We start from the raw sequence: 22,783 nt of genomic DNA, 5'->3' as shown, positions 1-22,783 counted from the left end.
TATGGCACTTTTTCTTTGGGGATGACTTGAACGGTGGCTTGCACAACGACACCCTTTTTCGTTTTTGTTTCTTCAACCAGAGGAACGCTTTCTTGCGTATCCGCACCATTAAAAAGCGAATAGTGTTGAAACCTTGCACAAAGCAAATACCTTAAATTCGAACAGATCATTTCTTCCCTTCGAAATGGGATCATAATTGAATCAACTTTGTAAGAAAACCATTCTACACTGCTTTGAAATAAAATCACATGCATAACACAGTAAATACTAGTCCTCTTTTTCCAAAACTGCAGTGGTTATGTATAACTATGTACTTAATCATAGTGAAAATGAAAAGCTTCGCGAAACTGACCAGTTTAATGGTACGGACGTCAAACTGTGGTCAGTGTTACAACCAACTCGTTTAACAGTCTACCTCCGTGCATATTTACAATTAAAAGTCAAAAGATGCATCATTTAGACAGTCTCTGTAGTTATTACCAGTAGCAGGGTTATTATCTTTGCATAAATTAAATAGAAAAATCAGCCACTTTCTGTGCGTTCAGTTACTCCGTTACGCTGTTTACTTCGTCGTTGGTACTTGACCAACATTAAATTAAAGTTTTGTTTTAGTAAGGTGAAATATCCAGTCATCTTCCAGGATACAACTTATGGAACCTTCACGTCAATTTTTATGATGGCTTGATCAGGATATGTGGGTTGACATTTAAATTCACTTCCTGGTCTGAACTGATGGTTTCATGCCGTTTTCAATCTGTCCCTTATTTTTATACAAATGTTTAATTTCCTACTTTTTAGCTTCCTATTCTGGGTGTTATTCAATCTTTGCCAGTTTTTATGCTAGTGTTTTCTGCTGTATGTCTATATCATCCATGAAAAAAGATGCGTATGACATCAAATGTACTGCTGTGTGACTATTATTTCTGTACGTAGTATATGTATGTATATGTCCATGCATATGTATGAGATATTTTTTATTGGATACCTTGTCAGTTGTGAAACAACTAGTTCTCGAAGGTTTCATACAAACAAGTACATGTACTAAAATCACATATGACAACATAAAAAGAATATAATGGAATCGTTAAGGTATCGATTTTCAAGCTTCATTACTATATGACTCGTGTAGAGTATGAAGTTCTTAAATGACAGGAGAGGGATGGTGGTTCAACTGATGCAACTACAACCAAGGAAACTGCAAGAATGCTGTCTACAAATGCTTAATTGACCGCTCCGGTAGCCTAGTGGTTAGAGTGTCCGCCTCGGATGCTTTAGATCGCGAGTTCGAACCCGGTAGAGTCATACCAAAATAGCTACCTCGCTTGGCGCTCAGGATTAAGAGATTAGTGCTAGGGCTGATCGGCCTGGTGTCAAGATAATGTGACTGGGTGAGACATGATGTTACATGTCTGCGGCATGATGTCCCAGTGCAAGACATCACTGTAAACTGTCACACTGCAGACATCGTTGCGATTAGTCCGATAAATCACCCGCCCCCAATCTGTGTTTATACTGATGGACGACATGCGTACACCTTAGACACATGCCTGTAATTGGTAACAGTCCCATCTAGCGCGAAATTCAAAATGGTCATAGGACAGAGGGTAGTGCTATATCACGTGGATTTACAAGTCACCAAACAGAGAATTTGATTCAGAAATATATTGTACATTTCACCTAAAGAACCCTTCAGCCGACGGTAGCTCAAGAGGCACGAGACATACCGATATGTGTATAGAATATGCGCCTTCTTGCAGAAACAGAGATCAATGAAACATTTACCAGACCCTAACACGGCGAAGCTCACGTAAAGCCACACGAGAGTCTGGTTTCAAAGAGACTATGACGTCACATTGGATTTTTATACTTCATGCGGAATGCCTTGGATTGGAGTTTGTTAACGGACGTCAGTTCGATTTGATTTGGAGTAGTATTTTGCGAGCTAGACAGGTAAGATAATTTAAATATAACCTTCAGTATACTGATCCATGCTATTTATACTGATCCCGTTATATTCTAATATGCAATTAAATTTTTTCGAGAGTAGGTACCAAAAGATAAGTGGTTTTTTTCAAGCTCGTTACTTATTTTCGAGTAACGGTGGGTTTATTTCTGACTTTAGTTTTGTCCTAGACCTTTGTACCGTTTGCTTAAATTGTTGTTTTGTTTTTTGTTGTTTTTTTTTCTTTCTTGTATCTGTTTTTTTTCTTTCTTTCTTTCTTTCTTTCTTTCATTTTCGTTATAGAAAGCCACTGTAACGACTGGGATCATTCTGTAGACTTACAAACCAAACCTGCTATAGTTATTGAATAGTAAAAACAGGGCCGTATTATCCTGTAGGCACAGTACTGTAGTCACTGTACCAAGAGCTACGAAAAATATTGGGCCTTCGAAAAACAATGACCATAAGTTGTCATTTTTTCCCCTTGCATGATAACACTTTAACAAATATCTCATTTGAATAAATATATTGTGGTAATGACCATGTTACTGACACGTGTACATACAAAAAGGCAGAGTCAGGCCAATAATGCATCCACCAAAAGGCTTACGAAACAGAAGTGCCTAGTGCTTACAAGAACCTTAATCCGGCCCTGAGGCAAAGTCAGATAGGTCCTATAATTTAAATTAATAGAACTTCAGAACCAACAAATTTGGTTGTGCGTGTCTTTTAAAAAAAATATAATAAAAAATAAAATAGAGTTTGGTTACACATACCTTTAAATGGCAGTTATTCACTTTATTTGGATCCTCGTATATCTACATCCCTTTGGATGGTAATTATATACATACGACAAAATAATTGCTAAATTACGTGGATATTTTTGGACGAGCTCAGCCTAAAGGTATGATATAGGATAAGCCGGATGAAATATAGCAGTGAAAGTAGCAGGTGTTAAAAAGAAATTGGCCTTAAGTCTTTTATTGACCAAGTTAAGTACATGGCCACCATTATAAAAGTCCATAGCGATCGACACTTTAATTTTGTCTGAATGTTTTTTGATGATATTTAGCTCTGGTGACAATTATTTAAGAGTCAAGACTGAGTAAACTTTGGTGACACTATTTTACTTTTGAGTCTTTGATCAACAATTAATATGTAATTTAATTTCGTTAAATGTGTATATATGAACATCTTGACACACCTTATAGGCTTCGGCAATATTTTTGTCCTACAGCCAGTAGAATTACATGCACAGGGGCTGATATCATTGCTTACAGTTGACCTATAAACCAAATATGCACCGTATAAGTACAGTAAACCGTACATATGATTTATAGGTCAATTGTAAGCAATGGTATGAGGTCTTTTGATCATCACAGTAAGTAGTTAAGTGGGATACATTAGCCTCAATGGGAATTAGCATTACAGAACCCCTTGGGAACGTTTAGCCTCAATGGAAATTTAACATGTGGAAAACTCGTGGGACAATATAGCCTCAAGGGGAATTTAACATGGGAAAAGTCTTGGGTCACTCTAGCCTCAAGGGGAATTGAACATGGGGAAAAAGTCTTGGGTCACTCTAGCCTCAAGGGGAATTGAACATGGGGAAAAAGTCTTGGGCCACTCTAGCCTCAAGGGGAATTGAACATGGAAAAGAAATCTTGGGTCTGTTGAGTGACAAGGGAAAATGGAACAGGGTCGGGACCCTATTTTAATATGGTTCCGACCTGATGGGTCTATGAAAAGGGAACATACGAAAATTGAAACAGGGAGGATTCTCTATTTTTTTTAAACAAAAAATAAAAAAAATAAATAAATTAAATAAAATAAAATAAAAAAATAAAAAAGGGGTAGGCAATTGAAAGTCTGTCTCTTTTCGAGAGATGTGGGTGGCCCTGAAAAGGGACTTTGGATTTATGTTAATATGCCCTTAACATAAAGGGCATCTGTGGTATCTTCTTGTCCTCAAGCTGCGTCTTACTGCAGGGCCATAAATCAGAGTCCTCTTGAGGCATCCTTGTCTTTCCACATACACTCTTCGTATCCACAGACTGGTGTCTGACTTGTGGACAACTGTCCACTTGGATCGGACATACATTAGCATGTCCGTCCTGAACGTCATCGAAGAAACAAGGGTGGATGATTCGACTGTGGTCCACATCTTGAGGCGCCGAGAACAGGTGAATCAATGCAGTGAACTGCGCTTATTTATAGGTAGATAAAGGATTGAAACGGATTGAGTTCATTGACCAATCCAAACACGCGTTACAAAATTCAGTCAGCCCACATCCAATCCGAAGAGAACAGTCTGTGACGTCACGTGGTCTATATAGATTCGCTAGCGCCTGTGCGCTGTCAATCCATGCGACAGTGATTCAACATCACGGAAACTCAGAAAACGATCCATTGGGGTGCACCAGCAGTGGAGACCACCCAAGGGAACCCGGACTTACTTTCAGAAGAGGTGAATTGGGATTTTGTGGATTTTCTTACCTCGCAAGAATTTGTTCCGGAACCTTCGTCACCTTCTTCATTACCACACGTGGAGAATTTTAGACAGAGACAGAAAGAAGAATTCGAGAAATTTATACAACGACAAAAGGAAGCGGAACAAGCTTTTCTTTTACAGCAACAACAGCAAGAAGAGGTCAGAAAAAAACAACAACAACAAGAAGCAGCAGCAAAGAAACAAGAGGGTGAAAATCAAACGGTCACTTTACTGTTGGACATTTTAGCGGAGTTAATAAGTCTGAAACTAATGTATCAGACTTCTTTATCACGACCGAAGAGAATACGACCTTCCCGACCTAAAGACGCCAACCCTGTGACTAAACCTACCGTACCACCCTTAGTGATTTCAACCAAATCATCATCAGAAGTAGGCCTCGGCTGTGGCAAAGGCTTAAGACAGTTAAAGTTGATTGCTTAAACTTACCCCTACACCAAAGAAAAGGCCCTTTTCAGGGCCACCCACGTCTCTCGAAAAGACATAGACTTTCAATTGCCAATAACTCAAAAAAAAAACAAAACAACAACCCATTTTACCCCTATAGTACTTGTGTATGAATGTGTGAGTGTACGTTCTTATTTTAAAATCAAAACCCAAAGACACTTACCTTTTTATACCTAATTTATTCTTTTATCAGTAGTTACAATTCAATTCACAATTCACAACAGAGCACTTTAAAAAGTTCATAGACTTCTTCTGTCTCACTGTTTAGTCTCTGTTTTTTCAATTTCTTCACCGTCACAGTCTTTTCCTCCTCTTCCTCCTCACTTTCTTCCCTTCTTCTTTTCTTCTCCTGTTTCTTTTTCTTCACCTGTCGGCTTTCTTCCTCCTCTTCTTCTTCCTCTGAAGAATCCCTCTCTTCTTCTGACTCCTCTTGTTTCTTTTTTGGGCAATCTGGAGACCAATGTCCTTTTTCTTTACAATAATAACAGGTATCTTGACTTTTGTCTCTTTTAACCCCTTTTTTTCTTTTTTGACGGTCTGGACACTCTGAAGACCAATGCCCTTTCTTCTGACAGATATAGCAAGTATCTTGACTTTTATCTCGAAAGGAAGGAGAGTAGTCCGTCGGCTGGTCTGAAGAAAATTTTCTAATGACCCCTCGCAAAGCTCTGATGAAATGTTCGATTTGGGTAGTCTCTTCCATCGTTGTGCTTGGTTTGAGAGTGAAATGAATAGTGAAAGGACAAGACACACACCCTTTTATATAAGCTGGTCTGCCAGGACTATAAATTAGTTTGTGGTGTTTAAACTTGAGTCATTTGACGTTTTGCACTCAAGATGAAACGATCCAATTCATTTGAGAAGAAATAAGAAGAAAGTAAGAGGCAGAAACGTGATCTATCGCCTCGTACCAGGGCTGAAGTCTTGGCACAAATTCATGCCAGTGATTTTGAAGAGGACATGAGTGAACCAGAATCCAAACCCTCTAAACAAAGTTCACCACCCTTAGTTAACCCTGAAAAGTACTATGACATTCGAGAGACAGAAAAGCGCTCCTCTAGAAAATTTAGAACCACGGCTTACAAATACACGGTGAAGTTTAAAGATTTCAAGTCCGAAGTACCGTTGGAGAAAGCAGAAGGGTTCATCACCGGGGTGTGGGATTCTTTACTTACCACACTCAAGCGACAATGTCAACCCAAAGAAGACGATCGCTTGAGACTTTCCATACAACACGACGGTTTGAAATCCCCTGTTTGGATCGAGTTTAGCAGCCCTGCAGAATTGACCGCTTCCAAAGTCATGGACAAGATTCAACACGTACAACAATCCAATGACCAGTTTGACATCACCGATGGAAAAGCCACACTGGACATGACCCACGTCTCTCCTCCTCAAGGGCCTGGACGCAAAAAGATGTTATTGGTGGACGAGCTTCGCAGCACCAAAAAGAGTCTCGTCCGAATTCATAACCCTGAAGACCAGATGTGTTTAACCAGGGCCATCGTGGTGGGACGAACCTATGCCAACAAAAACGACACGGCAGAATGGAAAAGAGCCTGGAAAACTATTCGACAATCGGACCGAGCCAAACAACGAAACGAAGCAGAACTCCTGTTACAACAAGCTGGCTTGCCCAAAGACATACCCTGTGGCATTCCTGAGATGCAAAAATTGCAAGATGCCCTAGCTCCACGATACACCTTGAAAGTGCATCCTCAAGAAATGCGTGGGCCTCTGTTGTTTCGAGGGAAAGACTTTAAGGACGGAAAATACATTCATGTCTATCATCACGATGACCATTTCGATACCATTACTAGTATCACTGGATTCCTGGGATACGGTTATTACTGTGAGAAATGTGACTATGGCTATAACAATCGAGAGCAACACAAGCATTGTGGCTCAAAATGCTCAAGATGTTTGGCCTCTCCACCCTGTCTGAACGAAGGGCAGGAACCGGTGCATTGTTCAACTTGTCTGCGCACGTTTGTCAGCCCTGCCTGTTACCAACAACATCTGAAGACGCAAGGTTCACAGGAGAAATGTGCTTGTCAACTGCTGGGATTGTGCCCTACGTGTGGACAAGGCATACGTACCAATAATGCCAAGGCACACGTATGTTCAGGAAAGAAAAAAATGTCACATTTGTCACCACATCGTGGACTTGGAACACCAATGCTACGTGCAAAAATACCAATCCCCACCAGAGAAAGAGGATGGACACAAGAAGAAAGGCAATTTCATCTGTTTCGATTTCGAATGCATGCAAGAGACCGGTATTCACATTCCTAATTTCTGCGTGGCTCATCGAGCGTGCGACAAGTGTATTCAAGAACCTATCTTCAGTCATTGCCCTCACTGCAGGAAGATTCTTGGAGGGCGTGAAAAAATCTTTCGAGGACCGAACACGCTAGCCGATTTTGCCTAATGGGTCTTAGACCCCATCGACAAGACGTGGAGCCAAGAGGACATCGAACGTTACGGAGATTGTCATCGTCATGCCACAGTGATAGCTCACAATTTCTCCGGATACGATGACAGTTTCTTTTGAGGTACTATACGGAACATGGCACCGAACGTCCTAAAGTCACTTTGAACGGAGCCAAAATCATTTTCATGCAAGTGGGACAAGTGCAGTTTAAAGATTCGATGAGTTACTTCGCATGCCTTTGAGTCGAATGCCTAAAACGTTTGGAATGACAGAAATGGCTAAAGGGTACTTTCCACACTTTTTCAATACGGAAGCCAATCAACACGCCGTTCTACCCCATTTGCCTGAGGCTCACTATTACGATCCCGACAACATGCGTACCGAACAACGAGAAGCTTTCTACGCTTGGTACCAGGCTCACGCCTCCGACCCTTTCGACTTTCAGGAAGAAATGCTAAAGTATTGTCGTTCCGACGTGGACATTTTACGGCGTTGCTGTGGAACATTTCGAGAACTGTTCATGGAACACGGAGGGGTCGATCCTTTGAAAGAAGCTTGCACCATTGCCAAAGCGTGTTCCTTAGTGTACCGCCAACGATTCATGCCTGAAAACACCGTGGCTGTCATCAGTCCTCAAACGACCCACTATGTCAAACGTCAATACTCGGTCAAAGCCCTACGCTGGTTACATTACTTGTGCGACAAGGAAGACAAATGGATTCAGCATGCCCGCAACGGATGAGGTGAAAAGACCATAGTAACGCATTTGGTCGATGGCTGGGACTTAGAAAAACCCCAAGATCGTGTACGAGTTTAACGGTTGCTTATTTCACGGATGTCCCGTCTGTTACCCTGACTGCGACACTAAAAATCAGTTTTTACAACGAACCATGGAAGACTTGTTCCAGGCCACTTGTCAGCGACGCCTAAAGTTAGAACAGGAAGGATACCAAGTGGTGGAAATGTGGGAACACGAGTACGATCACCGTTTGAAAACCGATCCCGAGTTTAAACGTGTCGTGGAAAGTTACCAGTTCATGGATCCGCTGAACCCGAGGGATAGTTTGTACGGAGGAAGGACCAATGCCACGTGTTTGCTGTACCAAGCCGACGAAGAGAAAGGAGAAGAAATGAAATACTTGGACGTGTGTTCGCTGTATCCCTACGTGTGCAAATATTGTCGCTTTCCTGTAGGGCACCCACAATTGTTGACGGAACACATCGACCTGAAAAACATTCGACAATACGAAGGTCTGATCAAGTGTAAAGTTTTGCCTCCCACGGACTTGTACCATCCCGTGTTACCTCACCATTGCCAAGGCAAACTGATGTTTCCTTTGTGCCGTACTTGTGCAGAAACGTGCAACCAATATCAACCTTGCCATCACACCCAGGAAGAACGGGCCTTGACGTGGACGTGGGTCAGCGTAGAATTGTTCAAAGCTCTGGACATGGGATATCAACTGTTAGAAGTTTACGAAATTTGTCACTTTCCCAAGACAGAACAATATCACAAGGGTGACCCCACTCAGAAAGGCTTTTTCGTCGACTAATTGGATGCCTTTTTGAAACTGAAGCAAGAAGCCAGCGGCTATCCGTCCTGGTGTCACACTCCCGAAGACCAAAAGACATTCAAAGAGAAGTACTGGGCACAAGAAGGCATCCCTTTAGACCACATCGAGAAAAACGAAGGCAGGCGATCGTTTGCCAAAGTGATGTTAAATTGCTTGTGGGGAAAAATGGCACAACGACCGTGTTTACCCAAGACGGAATATTTGACAGAACCTTCCCGCTACTTCCAGATGATTCACGACAAAACCAAATACATGAAACACGTGGACGTCGTTCGCGAGGATTTGATCTTAGTGAATTACGAAGAAGATCTGGACTTTGAACATGACGACCTCTTTGGAAATGTCATCATTGCGGCTTACGTGACAGCCCATGCTCGCTTAAAATTGTACGAAGCTTTAGAACTGTTAGGGGAACGCGTCCTGTACTTTGACACGGACAGTTGCATTTACATCCATCACCCGAGTCAACAGCACCCTGACATCGAAGGAGACCGTTTAGGAGCCTGGACAGACGAGCATCCCGACGACAAGATTCTAAGTTTCGCGAGTGGCGGTCCTAAAAATTATGGCTACGAATACCGGGACAAACAAGGAGAAGTGCACACGACGTGTAAAGTGAAAGGATTGACTCTGAATTATCGTACCAGTCGAGTGGTCAACTTTGGGGTACTGAAAGAACCCTTGCAGTCTGGAAAAGATCAACACTTTAAAGTGACCACCTATCAACCCAACAAGATTGTACGCTTACCCACTCACCACATCGTCAGTCGACCCTTGGAAAAAGTCTATCAAATCGTGTACCAGAAGCGAGTGCGACTGCCCAATCATTTCACCTTACCGTATGGACACGTCGCTACTGGTCTGTATATAAAAAGGAACCCTAGGCAAGATCGATAGTTCATTGTGACTACCAAGACCAAGCGAACAAGATGAATACTTTCAGAGAAACACAAAACAAGTTCAGACAGGCACAATTCAAGTGTGGGGCTTCTGAAGTGGAATGCGATTGTGAGCCTTGCGATGGGTACGATGCTGTACGCTGTGACCTTAGCGATGCCGTAAAGCATCATGGGAACTTTGTTCTCACTACCCCTATCATGGAAAGTGATGCTGTGCGTGTCAAACCTGAGGGATGCGAAAGCGATCCCGCTCGTCCTCTTGGACATTTTACTGGGTTCCGTTTTAAAGGTGGATGTTCACCTTCACGTCTACCTCCCTACGGATGTCATCCAGCCCTGAGCAAACTCCTGTCCATGTCACCCAACCCTCATCGAAACGAACCTGTGAAAGACGAATATTCGTTTCCTGTGCGTTTGTCGGAATACTGCGACTTTGAAAATCGTCTTCAGTCATTCAAAGGAAAATGGCCTAAGTATCTGGGAGGACCGACCCCCGAAGAATTAGCCAGAGCCGGATTGTTCTACTTGGGCGAAGGAGATAAAGTCAAGTGCTTCAGTTTCGGTGTGTCACTTCATCACTGGGAACCGCAAGATTCGGCCTACGTAGAACATGCTCGATGGTCACCGAATTGTCATTACTTACCCTTAGTGGGACCGAGACATTGAAGTAACTTACCATAATCTGTTTATGGATACTTTACAAGAGAACATTCGTGCTTTGCCTGTGGAGTTGAGAGAACGCATTTACCGAGAGCTGGTCAAAATACAAGTCAAACGTAAAGAACAGTTGCATCCGTTACGTCACCGGTGTTTGAACCACTGGTACCTGAATGGTATAAAAGAACTGATTCGTCAGAAATTGTTTCAGTGGTCAGACATTGTTCAAAACTTTGAGGTCGCCAATGATCGACATGTTCATCATTTTGGTTACTTCGAGATTCACCTAGAGCAACGCATTGTGGAAGACAAGTTAAAGGATTACCAACATATTTTACGTGGAATCTACTTAGCGGAAGAGGAAGCTCCTAAACGAACTCTGAAGTGTAGGTTACAGTATGCAAGATTTAGATTTCCTTCTGGAGAACGAAGATGTCTGGCTAGAAAGTACTTGTATTGCATCCGAAAAAAAGAGTATAAAAACAGGCTGTCATGCCGAGGTTTTTATCACATGTGATTGAACAGATTCCGTGGAAGGAACTCAATGACCATATTCAAACCGTGGATCATTACCATCAATTATTACAAGAACTGTATCCAATCAGTTTGGGACGACGCATAGTGTGTGTCTTAGTGACTTGTTTTCTGGGATTTCGTTTACCAGCTGATTCCTTGTGGACTCTTACGAACAGTATTTACCACCCCATTCAACATGAAAGTGGTGCCTTTAAATGTTCACGAGAGACTCATTTTGCTCAAAGCCTTACGTTTTCATCTGGATACTTCTCGACCTCTACGGGAAAAAAAGATTCGTCAACTTTTAGCTACCCAAGACGTGTATGACGATGTGTGTGTAGCTTGTGACTTACACCCCCATTGGACAGATGTCCGTGCCTGGAAAAAATGGGATTTTGAGGCTTGAACCCAAGAAGTGGCCCAGTATGCTCGAGAGTTGTGATCCTTCCTTTCAACGTCCAAAGAAAAAAGTCACTTTTCAACCTGTGTTAGTCACAGTACCAGAAGAACCCGTCACCCAGGACAGGACAGTCGTGGATATGCCTGAAAGACCCTTTCGGGAGGACACTTGTGTGACCTTACCCCTACTATAGAACTGGTCAGAACATTACCCAAAACATGTTGCACAGACACTTGTGTTTATTCCACGTTGATGGTTATCATGTGCCTTTTATCGTTGTACTTAAGCCTTTGGCTTTTATGTATTTTTGTCTTTCGTGTTCATGTTTAAAACATTCAATAAACGTGTCCTGAAAAAAGTATGTAAACTCTTGTCTTGTCTGTTTTCGTGTCACAAGTGACATTCCTAACACTATGGCTACCTCTGCTGTCTCTGCTCCCTCTTCCTCTACTGTCAAAGTCATCGACGAACACTTAGATCGTGCCAGTTGGGAGGCTTTGTATCTTCGCCATCCCTTTAACGTGCTCATTGCTGGACCTAGCGGTTCAGGCAAAACCGAATTCGTCAAACGCTTGATCGAACATAAACATCATTTGATCGATCGACCACCTCAGCGCATCGTGTGGTGTTACAAAGAGTGGCAATCGGCGTATAGCCTCTTGCGAGAAAGTCAAGGCGATTCCATCGTGTTTGTGGAAGGCATTCCTAAAGAAGACGACGGCATCGTCTCTGACTCCCGTCAAACCCATTTGGTCATTTTCGACGACATGTTAGGAGAAGACGTAGAAGAAATTAAACTGTGGTTCACGCGCAAAGGGCATCATCGTAATGCCAGTGTCGTTTACATCACTCAAAATTTGTTTCAACAAAGTAAAGCCCATCGCACCATCAGTCTCAATGCGCATTACGTGGTCTTGTTTAAAAGCCCTCGAGATAAATCGCAAGTGCAAGTCTTAGCCAAACAGTTAGGAACGCCTTGGCTGACTCAGGCGTACGACGATGCCACTCAAACTCCACACGCCTATTTACTCGTCGATTTGAAACCTACGACCCCCGATGATTTGCGATTTCGTACCCACTTGTTTCACCACTGGTGCCAAGACGGAGGGCCTGTCCTGTACACGTCTCCGTCCTCGACTTAACTTCATTCCACAAAAAAATCTATAAAAACCTCAGACACTTTTCGTCTGTCTCACACAACGTCAACATGACGTCCCTTCAGTCGCATCTTCCCGTCAAATTGATTCGTGCCTTGTATGGCATCAGTCGAGAAAAAAATCCACAAACACGAGCTCGTGTCTTAGAAGCTAGTCTCAAAGAAGTCTTACGATGGTTCACGGTGACAGCACGTCAATTACTCCAAGGGATCATTCAGATTCCTCATAAAACCAAACGCTTTTTCGATCGAAATAAAGTCGCTTTGACCCAACTGGCCGATCCCCGCATCGACACACAAACCAAAGAACAAATCATTTTGAAACCTGGAGGGAGCGGTACTCTAGGAGGGGTCATCATTCGCTCTCTCTTAAGATGGGATCCTAATGCCCACAAAGTTCTCCCCAAGAAAAAAGTCAAACGAAGCTCCAAGAAGAAGAAAAAGACCAGGTCCGCAAGGAGAACTTCTCCAGTGGCGGGACCCTCCTCTTACCAGACACCACCCCGGAAAAAGAAAAGAAGCCCCCAGAAAAAGAAACAGAGAAAAAGTCCCCAGAAAAAGAAAAGTCCACAGAAGAAAACTAGTCGCAAGAGAGGCACTTCGGCCAGGACGCAAACTTACACTCGCAAACCACGACCTGCCACGGCGGTGACTGCGTCTCCGGCAGCCTCAAGTTCATCCACTTCTCCGTTGATGACACCAAGAACTGAAGAGTACTTGGAGATGTTGATCACACCAAGAACTTCTCCGTTGATGACCCCAAGCACTTCCCCAGTAGCAGGACCCTCCAATTTTGTGGCAGTGGCTGCTGCTCACAAAGTACCTTCTCCCAAAATCAAAGTCCAAGAAAGATCGGGCATGTTACAAAGTTTACTGGATTTGTCCAAGCAATAACTGGATCGATTTAGTCCGTTACGTACCCCTCCACGACGTGTCATGCCTGTCCTGAAATTGATACGACGTAATCACAATCAGTGGCGACGCGTTCCAGTATAAAAAAGGCGTGTGACCAAGTAGGGTATCAGTGTTTTGGTGCTCCTGAAGATGTCACCCTCCAGAAAACATCCCTCTTCTAAACAACCCCAAGGAAAGAAAAGGAAAGGACTGCCACCACGTTTAGTCAAACATGGGGACATGTTATCTGTCCTGTCCAAAGCTTCTCCACCCCTACGAAAAAAACTCATTCAATCAGCTTCCAAAGAGGTCATCGATACCGTGTGCGAATGTTGTTTGAACGTCTTGAAAGGCACGATCCCTTTGTCCAAACACCAAAAACAAAGCTTAGGCAAACATCGTCACATTCTTCGCCAAATGGTTCAAAAGAAAATTCCCCTTCGTCAAAAGAAGAAGATGTTGGTCCAACGTGGAGGCATTTTACCCCTCTTGTTAGGCCCATTGTTGAAAGGAGTCTTGGGAACCATGTTGGGAGGACAGGTGGAAGCAAGATAAAAAGGCCCTCGGAAGTCCCAAGATCTCAGAATCGACCCTTGACAACCCCATGGAAGGACGAAAACTAGCTTTAGTGCCTTACAAACGATGGATGGAATACCATCGTTGGCAAGAACAACGCACCCCGCATTTACCTCCCAATCCCCATTTGAGTGAGATGTCCCAGTTACAACACGAATTGCAGTCCTTGATGGATCGCCAAGATTTGTCCGAAACAGAAAAATCGCAAAAGTACGGTCAACTCTTGCAACGACTGCAACTCTTTCACCAGAAAGCTTTAGACGAAACAGCTCTACCCACTCTGAAAGATTTTAAGACCTTGATGAAAAGTCCAGCACCATCACCAGTACCACCACCACTACCAGTGGCCAAGACAGAAAAAGAAGAAGAAGAAGAAGGGTTTCAAACTCCACCAGAAAAAGTACGCAAGTTAACAACACCACCTACCTCCAGAATTGGATGGATTAAAAAGATGATGACCACCCCTTCTTCATCACAAGAGAAAAAGAAAGTGAAGACAGAAGTGAAGACAGAAGTGAAACAAGAACCGATATCCCCTGTTCCGACATCCTCCTCTGCGACACCTATTGCTGGTCGCACACGCAAAGCATTGCAATCCAAGAAAGTACCCCAAGAGAAAATGAGTAGCATCTTCCAAGAGTGGGTGCCTTATTAACACACAAACACAAAATGGAAAAAGTGTTAGCCAGCATTTACTACGATCCCTGGCATCCTGCAGGTTACGCAGGAGTTCAAAAATTGTATCGTACTGCTAAAATGCGACTTAAAAGTCTCCATTTACCTCAAGTGCAACGATGGTTACAAGAACAAGCTACCTACACTTTACACAAACCCATTCGACGCAAGTTTTCCAGAAGTCGCACCCAAGTGGAAGGCATCGATCATCAATGGCAAGCCGATTTAGCCGATGTCTCTCATTTGGCCAGCTACAATCGTGGCTACAAATATTTGTTTTGTGTCATCGACGTCTTTTCCAAATTTGCCTGGGTCGTGCCCTTGACTTCCAAATCGAGCAGCGAGTTAGTGCGAGCCCTGCAACGGGTGTTGAAACAAAGCGGTCGTCACCCTCTTCGATGGCAAACGGACAAAGGCACCGAATTTCTGAACCAAGCTTTCCAAAAAGAATTAAAGAAACGTGACATTCATTTTTTTACCACCGAGAATCCCGAAAGCAAAGCCAGCATCGTGGAACGTTTTCAACGCACTTTGAAAGAACGCATGTGGAAATATTTTACACATCACCACACTCTGAAGTACATCGACATCTTACCGCACCTGGTGCAAGCGTACAACCAATCTTACCATCGAAGCATCGGACGTGCCCCGCAAGAAGTGACTCCCGAGAAGGAAGTGTTGGTGTTTGAGTGCCTGTTTGGTACGTCCCCGACGAGGGCTGCCCCCAAGAAAAGTGGAGTGTTGACCGTAGGAGATTGGGTACGCATTGGCAAAACCAAACGCACTTTCGACAAAGGTTACTTACCTAACTGGACGACCGAATTGTTTCGTGTCACTGGACGAGTGCATGGCCGTCATCCTACCGTCTATAAATTGGAAGACATGAACGGAGAAGTGCTCAAAGGAACGTTTTACTTACCCGAGTTACAACGTGTCACCAAAAAAGAAGACGTGTACGACACCGAAAGCATTCTCGAACGCAGAACCCGTAAAGTGGGTAAACGACGTGTCAAAGAAGTCAAAGTACGTTGGAAAGGATATCCACCCAGTTTTGATTCTTGGATCGACGCTTCGCAAGTCATTGACTATAAAAAGAAGTGACCATCATGCCCTTTCACACAGACGCAGCTACGTCGACCACTCCTTCACCCAGTTCTTCTCTGCAAGATTTACAGAAACAACCCTTGTGGGTGTGGTGTGGAGAACGTGTGCCTAAAACGCAAATCGTCTTTTTCTGCCAAATCTTCGTGGTGTATTGTGTCCTCGGGGCAGCCATCGCTAATTTAAGTTTTCAACAAGGAGACAAACAATTTTGGACCATTTTATTGAGCAGTTGCATCGGTTACCTGCTTCCCAATCCCTCCCTGAAATTCTCTTCCAACGGGAACCAGGGGAACCTTGTGTCCAGTGCCAGTGTCAGTCACCACTCGAACAACAACAATAACCCCATTTTGAGCGGAGACACGCCTCTGACGTCCAGTAACCCCTCGGACAGCCACAGAACTCTGGAATTATGAGTCACCAAAACCAGTTTTACTTAACCTTACCCAGTGATAGTTCCATGGAGGTGTTTCCCAACAACACGTTGTGCTGTTACACGGCCAAATTACCTCAGACCATCCCATTAGATCACGAAGCCCATCGGGAAGTGGCTTTAGTAGAAATCATTCACCCGACCCAAGTCCCCAATGTCCTTCCCAATCAAAATATTTTTGATGTGGAAGTTCATGACGAACAATTGCAACAGTACTTGGATACCTATGGCAAATATAACAAGAAAACACCTGGCACAAAAAATCAAAAGTACACCACCTATCACTTGTTCGTTCCCCCAGGCTATTATTTTAGTGGTCAACATTTGGTGAGCACCATAACCTCGAGGTTTAATGTCGTGTTTCTGAAAGTTTTGGAAAGTGTCAAAAAAAGTGTCACCATGGAATACCACAAAGCAGTTCGTCGCTTCTTGATGAAATTTGATGGGAGTAAAATCGTGTCCATTTTATTTTGTCCTGAATTGTTTGACATGTTGGGCGGAGACATGGACATGAGAAAGGCCATGTTCAAGAAAAAGGAATTACCATTCATTTACGACAACGAGTCTTTTAGCAAGTTATTTCGTGCCCCGGTAGAACTGAACCAAGGACTGAATTTGATGTTTGTGTACTCCGATGTGGTGGAGTATAACGTGGTGGGACACACCTCTTTGCCGTTACTGCGTGTCATTCCTTTCAAAGTGGATTCTGCCACGGTCACTGACGAGGAAGGTGGAAACACGTACCACGTTCACCGCGAATTTGTACATCCTCACTATTTGCCTGTCAGCAAGTCTTATTTGGACACGGTCAACATTGCTATAAAAGGAGATCTGGGGCAAAATATTCCATTCACCAAAGGAAAAGTCACGGTGAAACTCCATTTTCGAAAACGGTTCTCTCACGACTCGTAAGTCATGTATCCAGTGTACCGAGGGGTTGCTCGACAGCGAGAACAGGGTTTAGGAGATATGCTGAAATCGGCCTTTCGTTCGGTGGCCCCGGTGTTGAAACCGATGGTGACGCGCGCATTGCACGCCTTGAAAGATGCGGCACTGACACAAGGCAATGAATTTCTCCAAAATATCATCATCGACAAACAAAATCCTAAAGAAGCCTTCATGAGGGCAGGCAAAAATGTCTTGCTGCAAACGGGCAAAGACCTTTTGGGTCGACGAGACACACCTATAAATGCCCTGCACGCTACCGAGTCAAGCATTCAGCAAGGACAAGGCAGAAAGAGACGACGAAGAAATCACCCTTTCACCAGACTTCACACGTCTAAAGCTAGAAAGGCAAAGAAAAGAAGAACCGTTCGAGACTTAGACGTTTTCGATTATTGAGAAAGAGAAAAAATGATGCACCGAGGGTCTTGCGCCTGTTCCAACTCGGAACTGGATCTGTTTGCCATGCCCCCCACCATGATGACCATGCAAGAATCTCAGTGGGTGGAATTTCATCCCGTCTCTTCTTTGACGGATTCCGCTCCCATCGAGTTTGAAATCAAAGGACAACCCGAAGATTACATCGATCTGAATAGCAGTTACCTGTATTTGAAAGTGAAAGTGATCAAAACGGACAACACCAATCCAGGAGGCGACAATTTCATGCATTCCTTGTTCAACGAAGTGGACTTGTACTTGAATAACAAACTGGTCGGCAGCAGCATGGATACTTACCCATATCGTGCCTACCTGGACAATCTCTTGACGTACGGAAAAGAAGCCAAGAATACTCATCTGGATGCTTGCGTGGTATGGAAACCTGACACGGCAGGTGTAGGCACGTTTAGCGACACAGTCCTGACAGATGATGACAATCCTCACAATGTGGGGTTTAATGACCGTCGTAAGAAAATTCTGCAAGGGCGAAGTTTAGAACTGATGGATCGTTTGCATTTGGACATATGGTTACAAGAAAAGTATTTGCTGAACGGGGTGGATATCCGTCTGAGACTGAATCGTAGCAGTGCCGCTTTCCATTTGATGGCCCATGCCAATGAATACAAAACTATCATTCAAGAAGCCCGACTTTACGTGCGTCGTGTGGAAGTGTTACCTAAGTGGGAAACGACGTCAGTCAGACGTTGAGCAGAACGACCGCCAAGTATCCGATACGACGCGTAGAAGTGAAAACGTTCACCATTTCCGCTGGACAGCGATCTATGATCGAAGATCATCTGTTCCAAGGACAGTTACCCAAGCGTTTGATTGATGGTATCGTCAGGAATTCAGCCTTCAACGGAACCCACGATCAAAATCCTTTTGAGTTTCAACATTACAATTTGCCCAAGATCGAAGTCAGTCGCGACGGCAAGACCTTGTGTACCCGACCCTTTGAGCCCAACTTTGGTGTCGCGAAGAATTATTTGAGATCGTACTTGTCCCTGTACGAAGCCACCGGACAGTTAGGAACCAACACCAGTCACGGTATTTCGTACGACGATTATGCAGGAGGCTATGCTTTGTGGGGTTTTGATTTCATTCCAGACCAAGGCAGCGACGAGGGACATTTCCACCCTATAAAATCGGGTCAGATTCGTGTGGAACTTCAGTTTGCAAATCCACCTCCAGATCACACAGTGAACGTTCTCCTGTATGTAGAATTTGACAATACCATAGAAATCAACAGTTTGAGAGAAGTCATTCTAGACTATTAGAAGCCATGAAAGACTGTTATCCCTCTTTGCCTAGTGGAGAAACTTTGAAGATGGAATGTGAGGAGACCGGGGAAGAAGAATCTCCAGACAAAGACGAAGAAGTTATCATGATGAAGTCAAGATGGCCAGAACAAGAAGCCCATTTATTCTCCTGTTTTGCCAAACACTTGGTCGAAAAAATGACGGAATTGATCAAGAAAGATTGCTATGGATGTCAAAACGATCATCTCAGTCAAATTCAACACGATAAATGCCTAATGCTGAGTGAAGAAGAAAAATTGAACGAGTATCTGGACGAAGCTTGGAGTCTCATCTCGAACGAAGTCGTGTTGCATCAGTGGTATAAAGACTTGCGCGAACATTCTTGTCCACCATTAACCACTCAAGAGATCCATCGTATCGAAGCTCTCCTGAATCAGAGTGGGGAGACGAAGCGAAGAAACGGTTATTTGTCAGACATTTTCAAGCAAAAAGTCAGGATCGAATTGATGACTTATTATTACCTGTGAAGAAGAAAAAAAAACACACAAAACATGGATACCTGGGAACTTTATTACCTTTTGAACCACAGTTCGTACACGGCTTCTTGGAATGCTGTCGTCTGTGCTAAAGATGAACTCCCTCATCGCAAACCTCAAGACCATCTATTTTATGTGATCAACACGGACGACAGTCATCTCCCAGGAACCCACTGGGTAGCCGTCTACTTTCCTCAAGAAGGATGTGTGGAATATTTCGATTCGTATGGATTGCCCCCTTTGGAAGACGATATCATTGACTTTATGAGAAGAAATGCTCAGACCACCCGATTCAATAATGTGAAATTACAAGGCACAGATTCCTTGGTGTGTGGACAATATTGTGTGTATTTTCTGCATCATCGCAGCCTGGGCTATTCACTAGAACATTTAGTGACTCATTTTCATCCTCGCTCTTCTTCTAGAAACGATGTGAAAGTAGATCAATGGTTTTGTGACCATTATGCTTATCTTTTGTCTCAAGCTAGGAAACGTAGTGTCCATCAATGGCCTAATGACTTCCAACAGTGGAAATCACAATTTCATTCACAACGTTGTCAGCCTTGTCCAAAATAATGTGTGAGTTGGAAAAAAAAAATGTTTGTCATTTGAAACAAAATGTTTGATGTTATATTGTTGGATTATTGTTAAAAATGTTAGAGTCGTTTTTTAGTGTTAAGTGATTTTGAATAAAAAGTGTTGTGTTTTGAAAAAATGGCTTGGTCTTTTGTTTGGCTATAAGAATTTGATTCATGCTCTTTGACTTCTTACTATCCCTCTCATAGCACTCATTGAACGTTCCGGCTCGAAAACCGTGGAGGGATGTTTTCCTTCACGTCCGCGCTTTGACTTTAAAGCCGGGGTAGCCTCCAGTCTAACAATCCATTGTCGACTCATCCTCCTACGAAGATGTGCTCCAAACTAGCTAAGCTAAACGAAGCCTACGTGAATTTGCATAGGGTCAGACACAGTCTGATACCGAAGCCAGAAGAGATAGAGAATGTGAGGGGCCCCGAGTGGCCGAGTGGTCTAAAGCGCTCTTCGTTACGGATCACTGCCATCTCACCTCTGTCTGCGGCGGTTCGAGTCTAGGATTCAGCCAATGTGGGTATGTGAGAAAGCTTGCCAGTAGTTTCTCGTGGGTCGGTGGTTCTTTCCGGTGTTTTCCCGGGTTCTTCCTCCACCATTAATACTGGCCGCCATGTATAGCCTATCGTGTGCTGAAAAATGGCGTTAAACACCACAACAACAGAGAATGTGAGAATGCTAAAAGTCACTGAAGACCTGATAGAAGAGCTCTTCAGAGAAGAAGTGAACAGGGAGAAAGAAGAATGGACAGAGAAGTACAGACTTCAGAAACAGCAGAGAGAGCAGCAACAGCAGCAGCAACCTGAACCTGACAGAGGCTTTGTCGATTGTCGTATCGACACCAAAGAGTTCTTCTTCTCTTTCCGAAGAAGCAGACCTATCGTCAGAGGACATCGCATTCTTAGAAACTAAAAGATCGCCCTAGCTTCAACTTTGCACAAGCAAAAAAACAGCCCTTTTCAGGGCTACCCAATACTCTAGAAAAGAAATAACAATCCATTTGCCAATGTGTGTATGTAGAGTAGTGTGAATATAAACACTGACTCTTTTTTTATAGTGTGAGTGAATGTGTTTGTGTATATGATTGTGTGTTTGTAAATGCTCACGTACGTTTGTGTGGATAGTAGATTAAGATGATGTTTTTTGCTGTTTGACGTGTGGGTAGAGTAGATTTGGGGTGTGATTTGATTGCTTTGCGTATGTGGATAGTACATTATTGATTAAATGAAATTTTTTTAGAATAGTGATGGGTAGTATAAAAAAAAGTCAGTGAGTGTTTCTTTTAAGTCCGCGCGTTGTTTGGTCATGATCTAGGTAAGATCAATTTTGTTTTAGGGGATGTTTTCCTTCACGTCCGCGCTTTTAGTATAAATTGAAACTCGCTTGGCAGTTTAGCTACCCTTGTTGATTGATCAACACTTGAGAATGAGCAGAAGGCTAGCAAAACTGTTGGAACTTCATGTGCACCTGGAATATGCCAGGCACATACTAAATGAACTGGCCGCGGAAGCCATTGTAGAAGAGGGAAGGATGAAAGAGGAGGAGAGAAGAAACAAAGAAGAGGAGGAGAGAAGAAAAAAAGAAGAGGAGGAAAAGAAGAGAGGAATGGCTGTACCACAACCACAAGAAGAAAATTTCAGAATCCCAGAGACAGAAAATTGGGATTCTGAAGCCACTTATCCCGCCTCTGCTCTCCCCCAAAAAAGAGTGAAAAGAGACTGGGGAAGAGGATGTGTGTGTGGTGCCAGGCCTGGAAGGTGCCATCATTAACCAGGTGCCATGGAGTTCAAAAAATAAACAGCCCTTTTCAGGGCTACTCCAATCTCTAGAAAAGAAATAGTAATCGATTTGCCAATGTGTGTATGTAGAGTAGTGTGAATATAAACACTGACTCTTTTTTTTTTTTTAGTACGAGGGTATGTGTTTGTATTTGTGTTTGTGCGTTTGTGTTTGCAAGCGCTCACGTACGTTTGTGTGAATAGTAGATTATGGGTTTGTTTATTGTTTCTTAGCGTATGTGGAGAGTATAGTTTGATTTTTATAACCGATCACGTACGTTTGTGTGGATAGTAGATTAGGATTTGAATAGGATTTGATTTTGATGCTTGGCTTGTGTGAATGGTAGATTTTGGTTTGTTTCTTGCTACTTGGCGAATGTGGATAGTAGATCATATGAGATAAGAAAAGTAGGGGATGTTTTCCTTCACGTCCGCGCGTTGTTTGGTCATATCTAGGTAATATTAATTTTGTTTTAGGGGATGTTTTCCATCACGTCCGCGCTTTAGCTATAAGAACCCACAGTATTCGTCGTTCAAACCATTCTACAGAGAATAAAAAAGAAGATGGCTTCAAACCAACTTGATAAAATGAAAACATTGCAAGACGTCCTGTACAATTTGGGTATGATGGAGCAAATGTTAGTGAGGCTAAACGAGGATCACTATTCTTATAGTCCCCATCGAGTGAAGATGGAGATCAACAATTTAAGAAAAGTAAAGACATGATCAGTGCTCTGATGAAAGAAATAAAGGAGGATGAAGAGGAAAGGATAAGGATGAGAGAATGGAAAGAAAAAATTGAAAAAGAAGAAGAAAATGAGAAGAGGAAGAAAGAAGAGGAGGAAAAGCCAAAAGAAGAGAAAAAGGAGGAAGAAACGAAAGCAAAGAAGAGAAAAAGTGTAGGACAGAAAATAAGAAGTTGGTGGAGAAATAGAAGAAATTAGACGAAGAAACCCAAAGGCCCTTTTCAGGGCCACCTACATCTCTCGAAAAGAGATAGACTTTCAGTTGCCTACCTCTTTTTTATTT

At 43.1% G+C, this 22,783-nt stretch overlaps 1 protein-coding gene across 1 annotated transcript in view; it reads left to right on the top strand.

The window, feature by feature from the left end:
* Window positions 1-1,049: 1,049 nt before the first annotated feature.
* Window positions 1,050-22,783, top strand: part of LOC149805730 (uncharacterized) — a 29,864-nt gene continuing 8,130 nt past the window's right edge. Inside the window, exon 1 of the mRNA XM_089950402.1 lies at window positions 1,050-1,950. Within this exon, the coding sequence (XP_089806528.1) occupies window positions 1,843-1,950 (108 nt within the window). The 5' untranslated portion in view covers window positions 1,050-1,842. The remainder of the gene's footprint in view (window positions 1,951-22,783) is intronic.

This window comes from Sinohyriopsis cumingii, chromosome 2 (assembly GCF_028554795.1).
Source record: "Sinohyriopsis cumingii isolate HCF-2022 chromosome 2, ASM2855479v2, whole genome shotgun sequence".
Lineage (NCBI taxonomy): Eukaryota > Metazoa > Mollusca > Bivalvia > Unionida > Unionidae > Sinohyriopsis > Sinohyriopsis cumingii.
The sequence above is the reverse complement of the archived record's forward strand: the minus strand, read 5'-3'. Positions and strand labels throughout refer to the sequence as shown.